We start from the raw sequence: 15,967 nt of genomic DNA on the forward strand, positions 1-15,967 counted from the left end.
CAAATGATGAGTGCTTTAATGGGGACAGAATAAGCAGCAATGGGAGCCCAAAATATGGACTGGCTCCCTCTGGCTGAGCAGTAGAGCTGACCTTTAAGCTATCTTTATACATTCATCCATTTGTTCAACAACTGTCTGTCATGGGCTTGCCTGGTGCTAAGCATTAGGAAGTGAGATGGTGTTTACATTCACTTCTACTAGTTGACACAACTGAAGTGCTAGCTAGTGCTATAAAGCAAGAAAAAGAAATAAGAGCCAAATTAGGGGGTAAGGTAGGTAGTCCACAGGAGACCTGCTAGGAACTTCACAAGTATGCTCTTGAGTCCTCAAAATAATAACCAGACATTGAACAAATACTTATTAAGAGCCTAGTTCCAGATTCAGTTCTAGGCACTGAGGATATAGTAATTAATAAAATAGATACACTAATTTTGTCCTGCAGCTGATTTTCTAGTATGAGACAAGACACAAAATATATGTAATAAGTAAATTACATAGTGTGTTACTAGGTGATAAATGCTATTGGAAAAATAGAGCAGGACAAGGGGTTTCAGGAATTCTGAGGGGTTAGCAACTTTAAACAGGGGTAGGGTGGAGGAAAATGCCAGAAGGAATGCCTGAAAAGGTGAGATGTGAGCAAAGACCTGTAGGAGGGACCTGTGGGTATTTAAAGTAAGGGAGTTCCAGGCAGAGGGAAAAGCAAATGTAGAGGTTCTGAGGCTGGAGTGTGTCTGGTGTGTCCAGAAACAGCCAAAAGGCCAGTGTAGAGGGAGCAGACTGAGCTGAGGGAAGAGAGGGAGGAGATGAGAACAGGGAGGTGACTGGGCATATCATGTAGGACCACGTGGGCCTCTTGTTCAGAACTTTGACTTTTCCTCTGAGTGAGGTGAAAGCCATGGAGGGCTCTGAACAGAGAAGGGATATGATCTGACTTGGGTTCTAACAGGCTCCCACAGGCTCACATGTTAATAGCATTTATTAAGCACTTACTCAGTGCCAGACGCTGTTCTACGAGAATTCAATAGTCTGATCTCGTATAATTCTCATATAGATCCTGTAAAGATTATCACTCCATTTCACAGAGGTGAAACTGAGGCTCAGAGAGTTTAAGTCACCGACCTATGGTCACACAGCAATAATCTGAAGCGCCTGGGTGTGAAGGCACAGTGAGCCAGTTTTCCCCTCCCCCAAGCTTTTAGACAGGGATCGCCGGCAGCAGAGCGCACTCATCACCGGGAGTTGCGTCTGTGTCCCTGTCTGTCTGTTTCTATTTCCACGCGTCCCTGTCTGTCTCCGCGCGCCTCTGCCTGCGCGTCCCCCATCTGTGCCCAAGCCGCTGTCTCGCTGCGCCCGGCCCCCGCACATCGGAGCTATTTCGGGTTTAGGCATAAAAGCCCAACAGCTCGGAGGAGACGCTTCCTCCGGCCCCCGGCTCGGACCACGCGCCACACGTGGCCGGCTCTGGGAGCTCCCGGTCTTCTCTAAGGGATCCCCAGGCTGGGGAAGCCCCCGCGGGCGGAGAGGTGGGGGCTGGGGCGACCCGGGCCCGTGGCTCCCGGCCCCCCAGTGGCCAATCCGCGCATTGACGCTGTCTAGAACCCAGCCGTGCGTCAGCCGTCGCTCTGGCAACTGGAAGGCGACGTCACCGACAGGCAGTTCGTAAGCCACCTGCTGACGTCACGCCCCGGGAGAGGCAACTGGCGAGGGGCGAGGGCGGATTCCATGCTCAGCCGGCAGGGGGAGCCCCAGGGCGCTAACAGCAGATGCCTTTGACTTGGTCCTGCAGGAGGCGCTGGCCTGGCCGACATGGCACCTGAAGCCCTCAAGGCGCGCTAGTTGGTGGGATGAAGAGGAGTCGCAGTGGCCAGGGCCGGGGAAGAGGTGCGAGGGGCGGGGCCTGGGCTGGGGGCAGGGCTTGGACTGCTGGGTAGTCAGAAGCCTAGTGGCCACGGCTGTTCACTAAGCCGGGCTTCACTTCCTCGTGACAGCAAGGAGTCTTGTCCTCTCATGCCTCAGTTTACTCCCTTGACTTCATTATTCTCCTGCTGCCCAGATTGAGGCTCTCAGCCCAGGGGCAGAAGGCAGGGTCTTCCAAGGGGCTTTCCAAATAGGGAGAGGATTGTAGGGTAAAGGGGCCCGTGCTGGGGGTGAGGTCTTGAGGGTCTCAGAAGTGAGGGATGGGAGGGGGCCACAGACATTTAGGCCAAGAAGGGGCCTTGTATATGTGGAGGGTGGTGATATGTTAGAAGGGTTTCACAGTGAGGGACAGTGTAGAGGCATGAAGGCCCAGAGCCCTAGGGCTGGGACATCAAAATGGAGCTCCACAAAATTATGGCTGAGAATGGGCACCCTTCAGATGTCAGAGCTGGGAAGGTACTCTCTGTGGGAGGGGTTTATTGAGTGGCTAAGACGTGAAGGGGACACAGAAGCCTATATCCCCATCAGCCACCCCCTCAGATGGCTAGGGAGGGACATTACTGCAGGGAGGGGCTCAGAGCTGCCTGACCAGGCTGCACACCTATCCCCTCCTTGTCCCACTTCAGAGGCCGTGAGAGACCCTTGAGCCTGGCCGCACCAACATGCTGGGGGCTGACCTCCGACGCCCTCGACGCCGCCTCTCCACGGGCCCAGGCCTGGGCTGGGCTGAACCTGAGCCCTTGGACCTTAGGGTCCCTCTGCCACCACGGCCCACCACGCTGCCACTGCTGATCCCTCCACGGATTTCCATCACCAAAGCTGACAGGTAGGCAGGGGGTGGATCAGGCTGGGAGGTGGGGTGGAGGAACAGGGCCAGCTTGGGCTAAGTCCAGCCACCAGCCCTATCCCATGCTCCAGGCTCCTGGCTTCCCTGCATTTTGCAAAACCAGCTGAAACTTCTCCGGGAGCCTGGCAGGTCAGGTTATGACATCCATCCCCCAAGAGGCCCCTGTTGCAGCCTCTAGGAACCCCTTCTTCCATTTTGGAGCTGGCTGAGTCAGCAAGGGGCAGAATTTCAGAAAGGGTTTCAACCCTCTAGTGCCCAATGATGCTCCCATAATCAGAGAACCGGGACAGGCTAGGGAGTGAGCCCCCCCCCCCCCCCAGCAGGCTGCTGTGTGCCACTATTTCCCTTTTTGGGAAGATGCAGTTTCTTGTAGGCCTTAAAAGAGGTTGGTGGGACCCTGGAGGAGGTCTGGACTGGCTTTTTCCTCCTGAGTCCAGCTTCACACTGCACTACCTTGCTTTTTCTCATTTGGGGTCCTCAGAGGGCACTTCAACCCCCACCTTGGCCAAAGGATGAATTTGAAGGCCAGACAGCTGAGCTGGTCCTGGCTGCTGGCGGGGCCCCTGACCTCACTGCCCTCCCTTCTCGGGCTACTGTTCTCTGCAGCTTCAGTCTCCCGACCCAGCCCTTTATATACCCAATTGGAGGGCTTCAGAGTCTGCCTGGGTCATGGTACAATGGTTCATTTCCAGATGGGGGAGGAAGTGACTGTCATTCCCTTTCCAGGAATCTAATGTAACCCCACCACTACCAAAAAAAAGAAATCCCTCTATCTTCTGCCTGGTTCAGGCCACAGCTCCAGCTCTGGCCCACTGCCTTGAGCCTTCCTTTTTCTGCAAGCTCCGCTGTGACCTGACCCCCACCCCCAGCCCGCGCATCCAGTGTTACCCATGTCCATCCCCCAAGAATTTGGTCCAGCCCAAGACCCTCAAGTGATCTGGGGAGGACTTGCCGATCTCCTTAGTAGTCTTTTTGAGTGCACACTTGTGGGGAGGGTCCCTGAGAGAAGTGAGGGACACAGTTCTGGCCTCTGGGACATCCAGCGGCTGCCAATGGCAGGGCGGTTCTTTCTCCGCGTTCGCCCATGCAGGGAGCCCCCTCTGGCGGGGAGAAAAGCGGCTGAGGCAGTTGGAGACGGGCTTTTTTTTTTTTTTTTTTTTTTTTTTAATAAGAACAGTGCGGAGGGAGGGCGGTGGCAGACAGCACGACCTGCCCCGGGGAGTCCTTGAGGGGGGCGCACTGGGGCGGGGCCTAGTTCCGCCGACGCCGCCAACGCGCACGCGAGCTGGTTAATACCAGAGCTCATGGGACCCGGGGATGCGGCGCAGGGGTGCGTGCGCTCCCCCTGCCCGGCCGCCGCCGCCACCGCCACCGCCACCGCCACCGCCACCAGGGCTCAGTCCGGGCCGGGGCGGGGAGAAAGGGGAGGCGCTCGGATCCCGCTAGCTCTCTGTTCGCTCGCTCAGCGCGGCGCTGGGGGAGGCGGGAGCGTGAGTCACGGCGACTCCCGATTTAGGTGCCGGAAGGGGGGCTTTGTCGGCGGGGGCAGCGGAGAGGAGGCGCGGCTGTTTACTCGCCTGAAAAGGGCATGGGTGCATCCCGAGGTTGCTCAGGACCTGCCTCAGTTTACTTCCTGCAGAAGCGCTTTCGAAGAGGCAGCGATACACAGAGCGGTGGGCGGGCAGTCGGGATATCAGCCACCGGGTGTCCTCCTGGAGCCACACAGGAACCAAAGGGACACACCCCAGAAATACCCCAAAGCGGCTCCAGGCCGACCCTCCCATACACACACACACACACACACTAACACATATTGATTTCTCTCAGCCACCACAGCACACAACAGCGGCTGAATCGAGTGCACAACTCCGCAAGCGCGGACAGACCACAGTACACACCCAATCGCGTGGGAACACATGCACAGCCCCCAGGCCACCAGGACAGACCCTGTAGAAGCGCACACCCTCCAAACAGACAGCACATGTGTATTCCTCACCCACAGATACACACACAGCGAAATCCAGAGAAACAGGCAGACCTCAGCAGCTAACCACGTGCGCACACACACTTCGAGCAGGCACCGAAAACACAGACAGCCCTCGGAAGAGGCCACGTGCGCGCACATCCTGCCCTGGGCACACACCATCACCATCCTCCAACCCGCCAACAGGAGAGTCCCCGAACACCGTCGCTGCCCGCCGCAGCGGGTCCCGTGTCACCGAGACCACTTCCCACAAGCTCCCTCTGGCAGGGGTAGCAGCGAGGACAAGCCAGCACTGGGCTCCGCCCCCACCATGATGGACGGACTGACTGACACACCGGCAACCAGTCGGGTGTCTCCTTCACGATCGGATTAACCGTTTAACTCCTTTGTGCCCGTGCGCGCTGCGGCTAGGCAAGGCGCTCTGGAGAGAGCCGAGTTCCGGCGCCCCCTCCCCGCCGGGAGCGGTGCTCTGCGTGGGTGGGGAGGGCCCCCCCTCCTTGGGTGGCTGCCCCCCACTGGCCCGGACAGAGGAGGAGGGGGGCGGCGCTGACAGCCGCGGCGGGCAGGGGGCGGGGAGAGGCGGGACGGGGCGGGGGAGCCGGGGCTGGCGCCGAGCGGGACGCCGAGTGCGGAGAGCGCTGCCGGGCACCGATCGGAGCGCCAGGCGCCGACAGGAGGCCTTCGCACCGGCCCGGGGGCGATCAGCCCGTAGCGCCCCCGGGTCTGTCCCCGGGGCGCCATGGCCCCACCGAGGCCAGGCGCACCCACGGGGCCCCGGGAGCGTATGCTCTCGCGCAGCTGAACCAGGTGCAGCTTGGAGAGGCCGGGGCCCCCTGGGGTGCAGGTGGGGGCCAGGGCCATGGAGCCCCCGGCCGCCCCCTCGGAGAGAAGCCTGTCTCTATCTTTGCCCGGGCCCCGGGAGGGTCAGGCCACCCTGAAGCCGCCCCCCCAGCACCTGTGGCGGCAGCCGCGGACCCCGATCCGTATCCAGCAGCGCGGCTACTCGGACAGCGCGGAGCGCGCCGAGCCCGAGCGGTCGCCACACCGGCCCATAGAACGCGCCGACGCCGTGGACACCAGCGACCGGCCCGGCCTGCGCACGTCCCGCATGTCCTGGCCCTCGTCCTTTCACGGCACCGGCAGCGGCAGCGCGGGCGGAGGCAGCTGCAGGCGGTAAGACTCCGGGAGGCGGACGCGCGCGGAGAGGATAGGCGCGCAGAGAGGACGCAACTCGGCCCGCTGACCGCAGGGGGCGCTGTGATGCGGGTGGGGTCAGTGTGACTGACGGGGGGGACGGGGGGGGCGGAGGGGGGAGTTCTACTGCGGGGGCGTCCGGGACCTGGCCCCTACCCGAGGCTTCTGACTGAAGCTGATCCTGGGGTTGAGTTAGGGGGTACCATGCTGCGTGTGGCATTAACAGGGTCTTGTTTGAGGGCTGCAGATTTCAGGGTCTATATCCTTCATTGGTGACAGTGCAGGACAGTGGCTAAGCTGGGTACCACTCGACAGGGCTTTCCTGCGGTCACTGTACTAAGGGTTAGATTCACTGTGGGGATGTCCTAGGGGTCAATCTGTAGTGGAGGGGGGAGCTGCCTGCTAGGACCACAATGTTTCCTGCAGGCTGGGGGTCTCTTAGTTTCCTTCTAGAGTGGGGAGGACTGTATTGGAGGCGGAATTCGTAGACTTGCCCTGCTGCTGGGGTCAGTAATCTAAAAGGGGCCTCTTGGGGGAGCACTGTGTTTGGGGGCCTGTGTGCTGTGTTGGAGCCTCCTTTCAGGGCAAGAGTGTTAGGGTTCAGTAGCTGCCCAGAGAGAGGGAACAGTGCCAGGGGTCACACAGTCCCAGCACAGGGTGAGGGAGTGCCGGCCTCCCCAGGTGATGGTGTTAGTGTTGGGGTGTGTGCTGTGTATCCTCTCACTGACCTGAGTTTGCTCCAGCTGTTGGGGATGAACAGCTGTGGCTGCCTCGGCTGCATGCTCTGCCTGGCTTCTGGGGTCCTGTGATTGTGGCAGTGGGACTGTGTGTGCTTCCAGGATAGGGTAGTTTGTGACATGTTGACTGTGTGCTCCCAGGACTATGATTATGTGACTGCATGCTTCTGGGACAGTGATTGTGACAGTGACTTTGTGTGGTCCTGGGACACAATGATTTTGCAGGGTGACTGTGTGTGCCCCTGGAGTGCTGTGATTGTGACAGGCTGACTGTGCTACTGGAGTACTGTGATTGTGACAGTGTGGCTGTATGTGCTCCCAGGACATTGTGATTGTGTCACTGTGTGTGCCCCTAGGATGCTGTGATTGTAACAGAGTGACTGTAGGATGTAGTGACTGTAACACAATCACTATGCTCCCAGGACAGTGATTGTGACAAGGTGATGGTGTGCCTCTGAGACAGTGATTGTGACAGAGTGACTGTGTACTTCCGGGACAGTGATAACAGGGTGGCTGTGTGTGTTCCTAGGACAGTGATTGTGATAGTGTGTGTTTCTGGGATGCAGTGACAGTGGCACTGTGATGTGTATACTCCTGGGGACAATGTGATTGTGTCAGCAGGACTGTCCATGCTCCTTGGGACACTGTGATTGAGACACTGTGGCGTGCTCTCGGCTACTTGTGTGTTCAGTGTCTGGGAGTCGGTGCTCTGATTTTTGGGGTGTGCTCCCATCTGCCTGCTGTTCTGTCCTTTAACCACCTCATGTTCTGATGGTGCTCTGGGTTCTGACTTTGTGCTCTGGTGAAATGGATGACTGATGCCTTTGACTGTGCTTTGCCTGACTCCCATGGGCACCCCTCTGCCTGGAGCATCAGTAAGACAGTCACATTCAGGTCTCTCACTCCTGGAGTTCCTGTCTGAGGTCCCTCTAGGCTGGGACCCTACTATTCTAGCTATCTCTGGGGACTTCCAGCAGGCACCACAGCCTCCATGTCACCCATTTGTCTCCATTCAGGGCTCACGCAGCCCCAGCACTCCTGCCCCGACCAGGAAGTTGTGTTATAGGTCCAGCACACACGGCCTGCTAGTTCCCAGAGGGAATTGAAAAGAAGCTGAAGGAAAACAAAGCTGGAATCAACAGGAAATGCCAGGACCAGGGACAGCACACCAAACTGGCTCAGGTCACTGTCTAAGAGACCCAGGAAGGGGCAGGGTGCAAGAGGAACAGGGCACTCTTCCCTTTTAAAGCCCCAGGGACCCCCCGACCCTGGTCTCTGGGGTGCTGACTCTCTGGTGACAGTAGCTGAGTGGTAATAATCATCATTGTCTCAGTGGGATCTAGCTTGTGATGGCTCACTCTTGGGCTCCATGCCAGGGACTTTTCCACACATCTTCATCCCCAGTGCCCAGTGAGGTATTCCTGTTGGGCAGATAGAGAAACTGAGGCCCAGAGGGACAAAGTGCTTTCTCCTTCTTACCCAAGTTCACACAACCAGGAAATGGCAGAGCTGAGATTCTAACACGGGTCTGTCTGATGCCTGTGTGTCCTGGCACAAATGTCTTACCATCTCTGAGCCCCAGTTTCCCCACCCAAAGTGGCGCTGTTGTTGGCACTGCCTTGTGGGGATCAGGTCTGTGAGACTGGGGATGTGAGTAAAGGACTTAACACAGTGAACGTTCGGTAGATAGTCACTCACAGACCCAGATTTGGGAGAGGAGGCGAGGCCGTGGTAGACCCTGCTCCCCTGCTCCTCTAGGGTGGGAAGGAAAAATGGGAACCTCAACCACATCCCCACAGGGGCTCAGTTTTCTGTTTCACTGTGGGCCTGTGTAGCCTCCAGTGGCTGTGGCTGGAGGGAGGGCATTAGTGCCAGCATCTTCCTCCCACCCCCAGCCAGAAGGAGGAAGGGGAAACTGAGAGGCCTCCAATGGGAACCTCACTCCTTAGAATGGGTATTCTGCCAGCCCAGTTCTTCAGAAAGGGTGCACACTCAGGGGGCTCCTGCGCTACCCGCGTTGAAACTCATGCAGCCACCAAAAAGGGGATCCAGAGAGCCCTCCAGACTTGAATCACAGGCACCTCCAGAGAGAGGGCACTGCCCCATATCTGAGATGGCATCCACAGCCCCCCTCCAGACCTGGGGATGTAAGAGCCTGCGCTCCCGGCGCCCCATGGGGCTGAGTCACCGCACCGCCGCGATCAGTCAAGAGGCAGATGGAGAGGGAGGAAGAGAAGGACTCTGGTGGTGAGGTGGGGGGGACTTGCCTGAATTGGGGGCGGGGCCAAAGTATGACTCCTTTTGGACCCCCTAGATTCTCCCCACCGAGGAGGGTACGCTGCTTGGCCCCAGGAGTGGGTGGACGCAGTCGGACCGGGGTATCTCTCTGGCCCATGGCTCCACTTGGGTCTTCGCCTCCCCCAGTCCCTGGCGCTCCCACATCCCTGCATGTGTATCGGGAGCAGAGCTCTCCTCGCGCCCCTCCCTCCGCGCGCCCTCTGCTGGGTGACAGGAAAGGCTCAGGCTGAGTGTGCGCTCGGAGTCCGGACCTGCCTCCGGGACTCTGGTCCCCGAGCAGAGCAAAATCGCCGCCGCCGCCACTGCCGCGGCGCTCCGTATTATAATTTCATGTTTATTGAGCGCCCCGGAGAGCGGGCGCCAGGCGGCCGACCGCAGGCTGCGGGTGAGGTCCTCGCCCTCCGCGCGTCGGGACCAGGCCGCTCCCTCCATCCTCCACTCCAAGCCGAGCGTGGTGGAGACGGCCGCCTGGCGGGTGGAGAGGAACTTGGCGGAAAAGTTGAGGACGCGGAGTTCCCGTCTCGCCTCCAGGCGCGCTTGCCCATGCCAATGATGCCCATGCCAGGGCTTCCCAACACCAAGCTGCGTTTTAACTCACGGCATCTTTGGCTTTCCATTCTTGCCGAGGAAACGGAGAAAGTTATTTGCCCAAGGTCACCCAAGCAAGGAAGGGCAGAATCAGGGTTAAAAGCCAGGTCTCCTAGGCTCCAGACCAGTGGGTGAGATTCAGATTGTAGCCCTGCCCGCTGACTCACTGCGTGACGCTAGGCCAGCATCATACCCCCTGCCCTGTTTCCTTCTCAGCAAAGGGGGCTGAATAAGATCTGCCCACCCCTAGGGCTGTGGTAAGGCTGAGATGGCTGACGTTGAAGCTGGTGTTTTGAGAACTGCACTTCCTCAAAACGCACTTCCTCCGCAGAGAGAAAGGGGGGCATCCCCCAAACCACAAACCCAAGCCCTGGCTGCCAGGGTGCCCACTTCTTCACCACTAACAGATTGACTGCCAGCTCCTTGGAATTGCAGGAAATTAGGACTTTGGGACTAGGGGAGCTACAGACTGGCAGCGTGAGTACAGAGTTTTGGTGGCATCTGAGCCCACCGATTTCACTCCTGAGTGGGATACCAAATCCAGCCTTTGCCCTTGACTTGCTATGTGGCCTTGGGAAAGGATTTCACCGGTCAAAGCCTCATTTTCCTCATCTGCAACGCTGCCATTCATTCCACAAGCATTGATTGAGCATCCTCAGGCTGTGGTAAAGAATGAAATGGACCCAGTCCCTGCCGTCCTGGCATTCTCGGGGTAGTGGGTGAGGAAGAAATAGCAAATTCCAGTTGGTGACACATGGGACAAGAAGAAGAGAAGGACCTTGAGGTCAGGAAATGTCTCTGAGGAGGTGACATTTGAGCAGAGACCTAAATGAAGTGAAAAAGGATGTCATGTGGGTGTCTGAAGAATGACGGTGACAAGCAGAGGGAACAGCCAGTGCAAAGGTCCTGAGGTAGAAGCCCGTCTGATACGTTGGAAGAAAAGCAGGACAGCAAGTGTGTCTGGGGCAGAGTGATCAAGTGATGCTGGAAGGAAATGAAGCAGGGAGGTGATGGGGCAGCTAATGTAGGGCCTTGTAGGCCACGGTCAGTATTGGCTTTAGACCTCAGTTTACATCTGACTTCCTAGGAAGGGTCAAAAGTCACTGGGCTGAAAGGAAACTGAAATGTGAAGGGCCTGTGTAGCCAAGTGGCCAGAATCCCAGTCCCTCTAGTCAGACAACTCAACTCATAATCCATCTGTGTTCCTTCTAGGCTGGGTGACCCTAGCCAAATCACTTCCCTCTCTGGGCCTTGGCTTCCCCATTTCTGAAATGGGTCTATTCCCAAAGTCTGATCTGAAGAATCAGCCAAACAATACGGGGAACCTGAGGGCAGATAAGCGTGAATGAATGGACTTAGGGGTCCTGGTAGCCAGGGCATAGGTCTTAATGGGTTTAGAGCAACAGTTCTCAGCCGGCATCAGGGGCAATTCTGCCCCCCCAGGGGACATGTGGCAATGACTGGAGACATTTTTAGTTGTCATGACTAGGTGCTGCTGGCATCTAGTGGGGAGGAGCCAGGGATTCTGCTACTGCTATTACCACACAGGACTGCCCCCCCCCAGGACAAAGGATTACCGGGTGCCAAAGGTTGGTTTTGCCAAGGTTGGGAAACCCTGCATTCCCAGGTGACATCACCTCCAAGGGGGTGAAATTTGATTCTTGGACTGGACGTGTGAAAAAAAAAATCTTACTTTTATGTATAAAATCCAGATATACACCTAGTACATAAATAGATAAACAGTATATCTATGGCATTACATTTATGGAGGAGGCAATGAGGGGAGAGGTCTAAAAAGCCACTTAGGGAGGCGATTGTGAAATAAAAGGAGACAACCACTGGTCTAGAGCTTAGCTTAGCCACTCATTGGCTATGTGACCTTGACCTATGTTGTTTCTTTCTAAGGCTCAGTTTTCCCATCCATTAAAATGGGACCATAGTATCTCTTGGTGGGCATTTTGTGAGGATTAAATGAAATCATAGTTGCAGGCACTGAACGCACAGGAAGCATTCTGAAGGTTAACTGTGGTCATCATCATCAGCAGCAGCAGCAGCATCGTCTGTATCCTCTGGCCAGTATGTGGCTTGCACATTATAAGCTCTCCATAAATGTTTTTTCCAGTAACAATAGTTGTAGCTAACACTGAGTGCTTAGTATGTCCAGATGCTTTTCTGAGCCTTTTACATGTCCAGATATGAGGTGTGTAGTGTTATTCTACCCATTTTACAGGTGGGAAAACTGAGGCTCAGTGAAATGAAGTGACTGGCTCAAGGTCAAATGAATAAGAGATGGCAGAGGCCAGACTCAAGCCTAGGCCATCCAACTTTGGACCCCTTGATATCGGAGCCAACAGGTAGACAGGGAAAGATATTCACTGAGGCGATTTAGATTTAAAATAAAGATTTGTTCTAGTGTCTTATTTTAAGCATTGTCTCTCCCACTTCCCTAACCCCCAAGAGCCACAGATAGGTGGGGTGGGTGCTGGAATAAGTAGCTAGCTGACTTTACTCAGGAATCTTCACCATTCTGAGTCTCAGTTTCCCCATTTGTGCAAGGGGATAATATACCTCCCACAGAGTCACAGTGGTTGGGCATTCAGAGCCACCACTGCTGGGTCCCACAGAAGTCAGTACTGAGGGGATGTCAGATTCTTGGAGCTACCTTATGAGCTGTGGGGGCCCCAATTCTAAGAGGTGCCTCAGATTCTAAGGAGGGACCCTAGGATTGGGGGGCCTTTCATGAGGTCTGTGGGGATGCTCTGTGGCTGTGGGAGATTCTTGGGGTGTTTGGAGGGTCTCTGCATGACTCAGGGATGCTGAGAGTGCTCCTGAGGGTTTGGGTGAATTCTGAGGAACTGTGGTGGTTGTCCTGGCATCTGAAGAGACTTCTCATGGGTTCTCAGAGTACCCCTGGCATTTGTGGGTACCTCCTGGTGTTCTTGGGATGCCCTTGGGGTTTGTGGGGATGTCTCAGTAACGGCGAGGACATAGAGGGGGGCACCTGGGGAGCTATGAGAGTGTCCAGGGTCTATGGGAGCCTCTCAGAGCACCTCTGGGTTTTGTGGGGGAACACAGGGATTTGGTGGGCACTTCTGGGTTGTGTGGGGACATCTCAGGGATAGTGGGTGCACTCCCTGGGATTGTGGGGCTGTCTGAGGGACTTCGGGGATGCCCCTAAGGTCTGTGGAAGCTCACAACATCACCAACGTGTGTATGTGTGTGAGTGCCCCAGAGATTTGGGGGACAGCCCGGGTGTTTGTAGAGACTCTTCCGGTGATTGTGAAGACGTCAGAAGGACTGCAGGGAGTGCCTAGGGTCTGTGGGGCGCCCCAGACCCGCCCCGCCCCGGGGGCGGCCCCAGCGCGTAGCCGGAAGGGCCAAGGCGGGCGGGCGGGCGGGGTGGGGCGCGTGGGCCCCAGAGAAGGGCCGCCGGCCTGCGTGGGCCGCGCGGGGCGGGCGGCGCTGCTCCCCAGCGCCCGCCAAGGCGGGGCCGCCCCGCGCCCCCCGCGGCCATGGCGCGGCCGCGCGGCCTGGGCCGCATCCCCGAGCTGCAGCTGGTGGCCTTCCCGGCGGCGGCAGCGGCGGCCACCGAGGACGAGGCGTTCCTGCCCGAGCCCCCGGCCCGGCGCTCGCCCCGCCGCCCACGTTCGCCGCCTTCTTCGCCGGTCTTCTTTGCCAGCCCGTCCCCAACTTTCCGCAGGCGCCTTCGGCTTCTCCGCAGCTTTCAGGATTTCGGCCGCCAGGCTTGGGCCGGGTAAGTGCGCACTGGTGGCTGTGGGTTAGAGTATCCCCTGGACGTCTGGCTCGCGACGCGGTCTGGGATCCGTAGCTGGCTCTTCCAGCCTCACTCTTCCTCTTCGTCACAGGGCAACGATAAAAATCATCTCTGCTCGCCAGGGTTGCTGTGGAGACATCTGATAAGGCATGCAGTAGGCGCTCAATAAATGCTATGTTCCTCCCACTTCCTGTGCAGACCTGAAGCTGCGGTCACGCTTTGAGGGAGCGAGGCCAACCTGCCATCCAGGGTGATCTGAGGACGTGTATTCAGTTGTGTTATCCTCAGTCTAACGGCCCGGGAAATGGGGCCAGCTCCGCCCTCTAGAGGATGCCTTGCTAGGAGGCTTGGGGATGTCACCGCCCGCACCAGGCAAGGAGGGCAAATGGAAGTTCCCTTCCTGGCCAGACCCGGGGTGGGCAGCGGGAGCGGGAAGCCTGGGGGTGAGGAGCCTGGAGGCCACATCCGGCCTGGCTTTCCAGTGTCCGTTTATCTTGGAAACTGAGGTTGATAGCCCAGAGGTAGGCACGGGCTGGCTCTGGGGGTTTCTGGCTCTGGGGGCTTCTCTGGTTGCCCCGCTCTGCCCTACTCCCCGCATGCTCTTGTTTAGAATCTGAGTCCAGGGACACAGGCTGAGAAGAGGGCACTGTAGGGACAGGACGCGAGCCCTGCATCTGGACTCGGGAAGAGATTCGGGACGGGAGAGATAAGGAGGAGCGATCGAGGCCTCTGGAAGCCCGGCATGGGGTTGGGGAGGGTGTGGTGCGGGGAATCATTTGCTGTCTCCGGTTTCTCTCTGTGTCTCTGTCTTCACTTCTCTCTCTCTCCTGTCTCTCTTCCGCCGCCCGCCAAGCCCCCAGTTCCACCTCCCAGCATCCATCGTCCCCCCCCCTGGGGTTTTTTTTCACTGGACCCCGCACTCCGTCCTCGGGCAAGTGGTTCCCCGCGGCACGCACCGCGTTCAGAGACCTCTAGCTGGCCCAGCTCGACGTCAGGGGGAGGGGGGGAGAAGGCGTGGCCAGAGGCGGGCTCGGAGCCCGGGAAACCGGAGCCCGGGGCACCCTCCGAGGCCCGGGGGAAGGGAGGCAGGCGGGAAGTGTGAGCAGCGTTCCGCAGGGCCCCTGCAGGAGGAGGCAGGCAGGGGAGCCAGCCCAGGCGCTGCGGACGAGGGGACGCCTGAACGCCCGGGGCCGCCCCTTGGGGGGGGTCACCGGGAGGGCGGGTGTACAGGCGGCGCCGGCGGCGGCTGCCGCAGACACCTCGGGCCTGGCGAGCGGTGCACGCCACACCAGGGTGCAGCCGTCCTCATGCGCGCGCCAACGGCGCCTGGCACTCATGCGCTCCAGTGCAGCGCCCCGGGCCCGGCCCCGGCCCCCTGCCCTGGCACTGCCCCCCGCGGGCCCTGAGTCCCTGATCCACTTCTCCTTCAGCGACGAGGACACCTGTTGGTACCCTCCAGGCAGATCTGTCAGGTGGGTGGCACTCGGCCTGTCCTTTCCTTTGCCACCAGAGGCTCTGGCTGCTTTGGGTGGGTAGGGGCATTCTGTCTTGGAGGAACCCCCAAAGTGGCTTCCAGGGTCTGCCTGCCACGCCTTTCCCTGTCCCTAAACTGTCTGGGTGCTGCTGAGGGCTTCCTGCAGGTGGTGCCCCTCAGAAGTGGTGCTGAATCCTGCCCCCTTCCTACCTACTCAGGGTGGGATCCCTTCAGGCTCTTTGTGCCCCTAAACCTGGGCTTCTGGCATTCATTCTGGCGGCAAATATGGGTGTCCAGCGTCACCTGGGCTCCACTCCCGGGCCACTGGCTTCAAGCCAGGTCCCTCCAGCCTTGCTCTGCTCAGTGCCTCCAGTGCCTTACCCTCCCTCCTTCCTTGCTGGGGCAGCCAGGCTGAAAACCAAGCTGGGGTGGGGGTGGGGAAGAGGTTCCTGCTGGAACTTGGGAGGGGTATTTAGAATCAGCTGGGCAGTGCTGGGGCAGAGACACGATCTTTAGGGTCTCAGAATTCTCAGGGTACTCCAGCCTTATTCTTGCTCCCTGCACCAACCTCTTCAGACACCTGGACACACACGCTCTCCAATAGGGGGACACACATGCTCCACAGACACAGTCACACAACACACAAACATGGACACTTTCACAGGGTAATCGGGGTCACCTGGTGTTTACCATGCTAGGCATGGGGCTTCTGGCTGCTGGGGCCAAAAAGAGAACCCCGCAGTTGACCCAGGGTCATGATGACAAACATACCGTAGAAACCCTAGTCTCACACTACAGTGACTGCAGGAACACACACTCTCATCACAACAGATACCCAGGCCTGATTCTTACCTGCACATGGCCATACATAGGACCATTCATACCTCATACCCACTGAAGAGTCGGGGACAGTTACAGCACGTGTGTGGCACATAGGTACACTCTCCCAAGGTCACACAGACCATAGACAGACACACAGATATGTACACACAGATCCACACAGGCACCACCAACACCCAGACTCCTCTCACAAATACAGACATGCAGATCCACACAGACAACTATCTGCACTGAATACTCCTGAACACACACACACCCTGACTCACACACACACAGACCCTCCTTGCACACCCAGCCCCACAAACAGCCATGT

General features: G+C 58.0%; 1 protein-coding gene across 6 annotated transcripts in view; it reads left to right on the forward strand.

Annotated features, from left to right (window-relative positions):
* Positions 1–5,371: 5,371 nt before the first annotated feature.
* Positions 5,372–15,967, forward strand: part of PDE4A (phosphodiesterase 4A) — a 34,407-nt gene continuing 23,811 nt past the window's right edge. Inside the window, exon 1 of one of the 6 annotated variants that reach the window (XM_074350751.1) lies at positions 5,372–5,921. In XM_074350751.1, the coding sequence (XP_074206852.1) occupies positions 5,608–5,921 (314 nt within the window). In that variant the 5' untranslated portion in view covers positions 5,372–5,607. Of the gene's footprint in view, positions 5,922–12,718; positions 13,320–14,400; positions 14,813–15,967 lie in introns of those variants that run through there. The other 5 variants (XM_074350753.1, XM_074350750.1, XM_045516184.2 and 2 more) reach the window with 5 other exon arrangements.

Source organism: Camelus bactrianus, chromosome 22, assembly GCF_048773025.1.
Source record: "Camelus bactrianus isolate YW-2024 breed Bactrian camel chromosome 22, ASM4877302v1, whole genome shotgun sequence".
In the NCBI taxonomy this organism is placed as follows: domain Eukaryota; kingdom Metazoa; phylum Chordata; class Mammalia; order Artiodactyla; family Camelidae; genus Camelus; species Camelus bactrianus.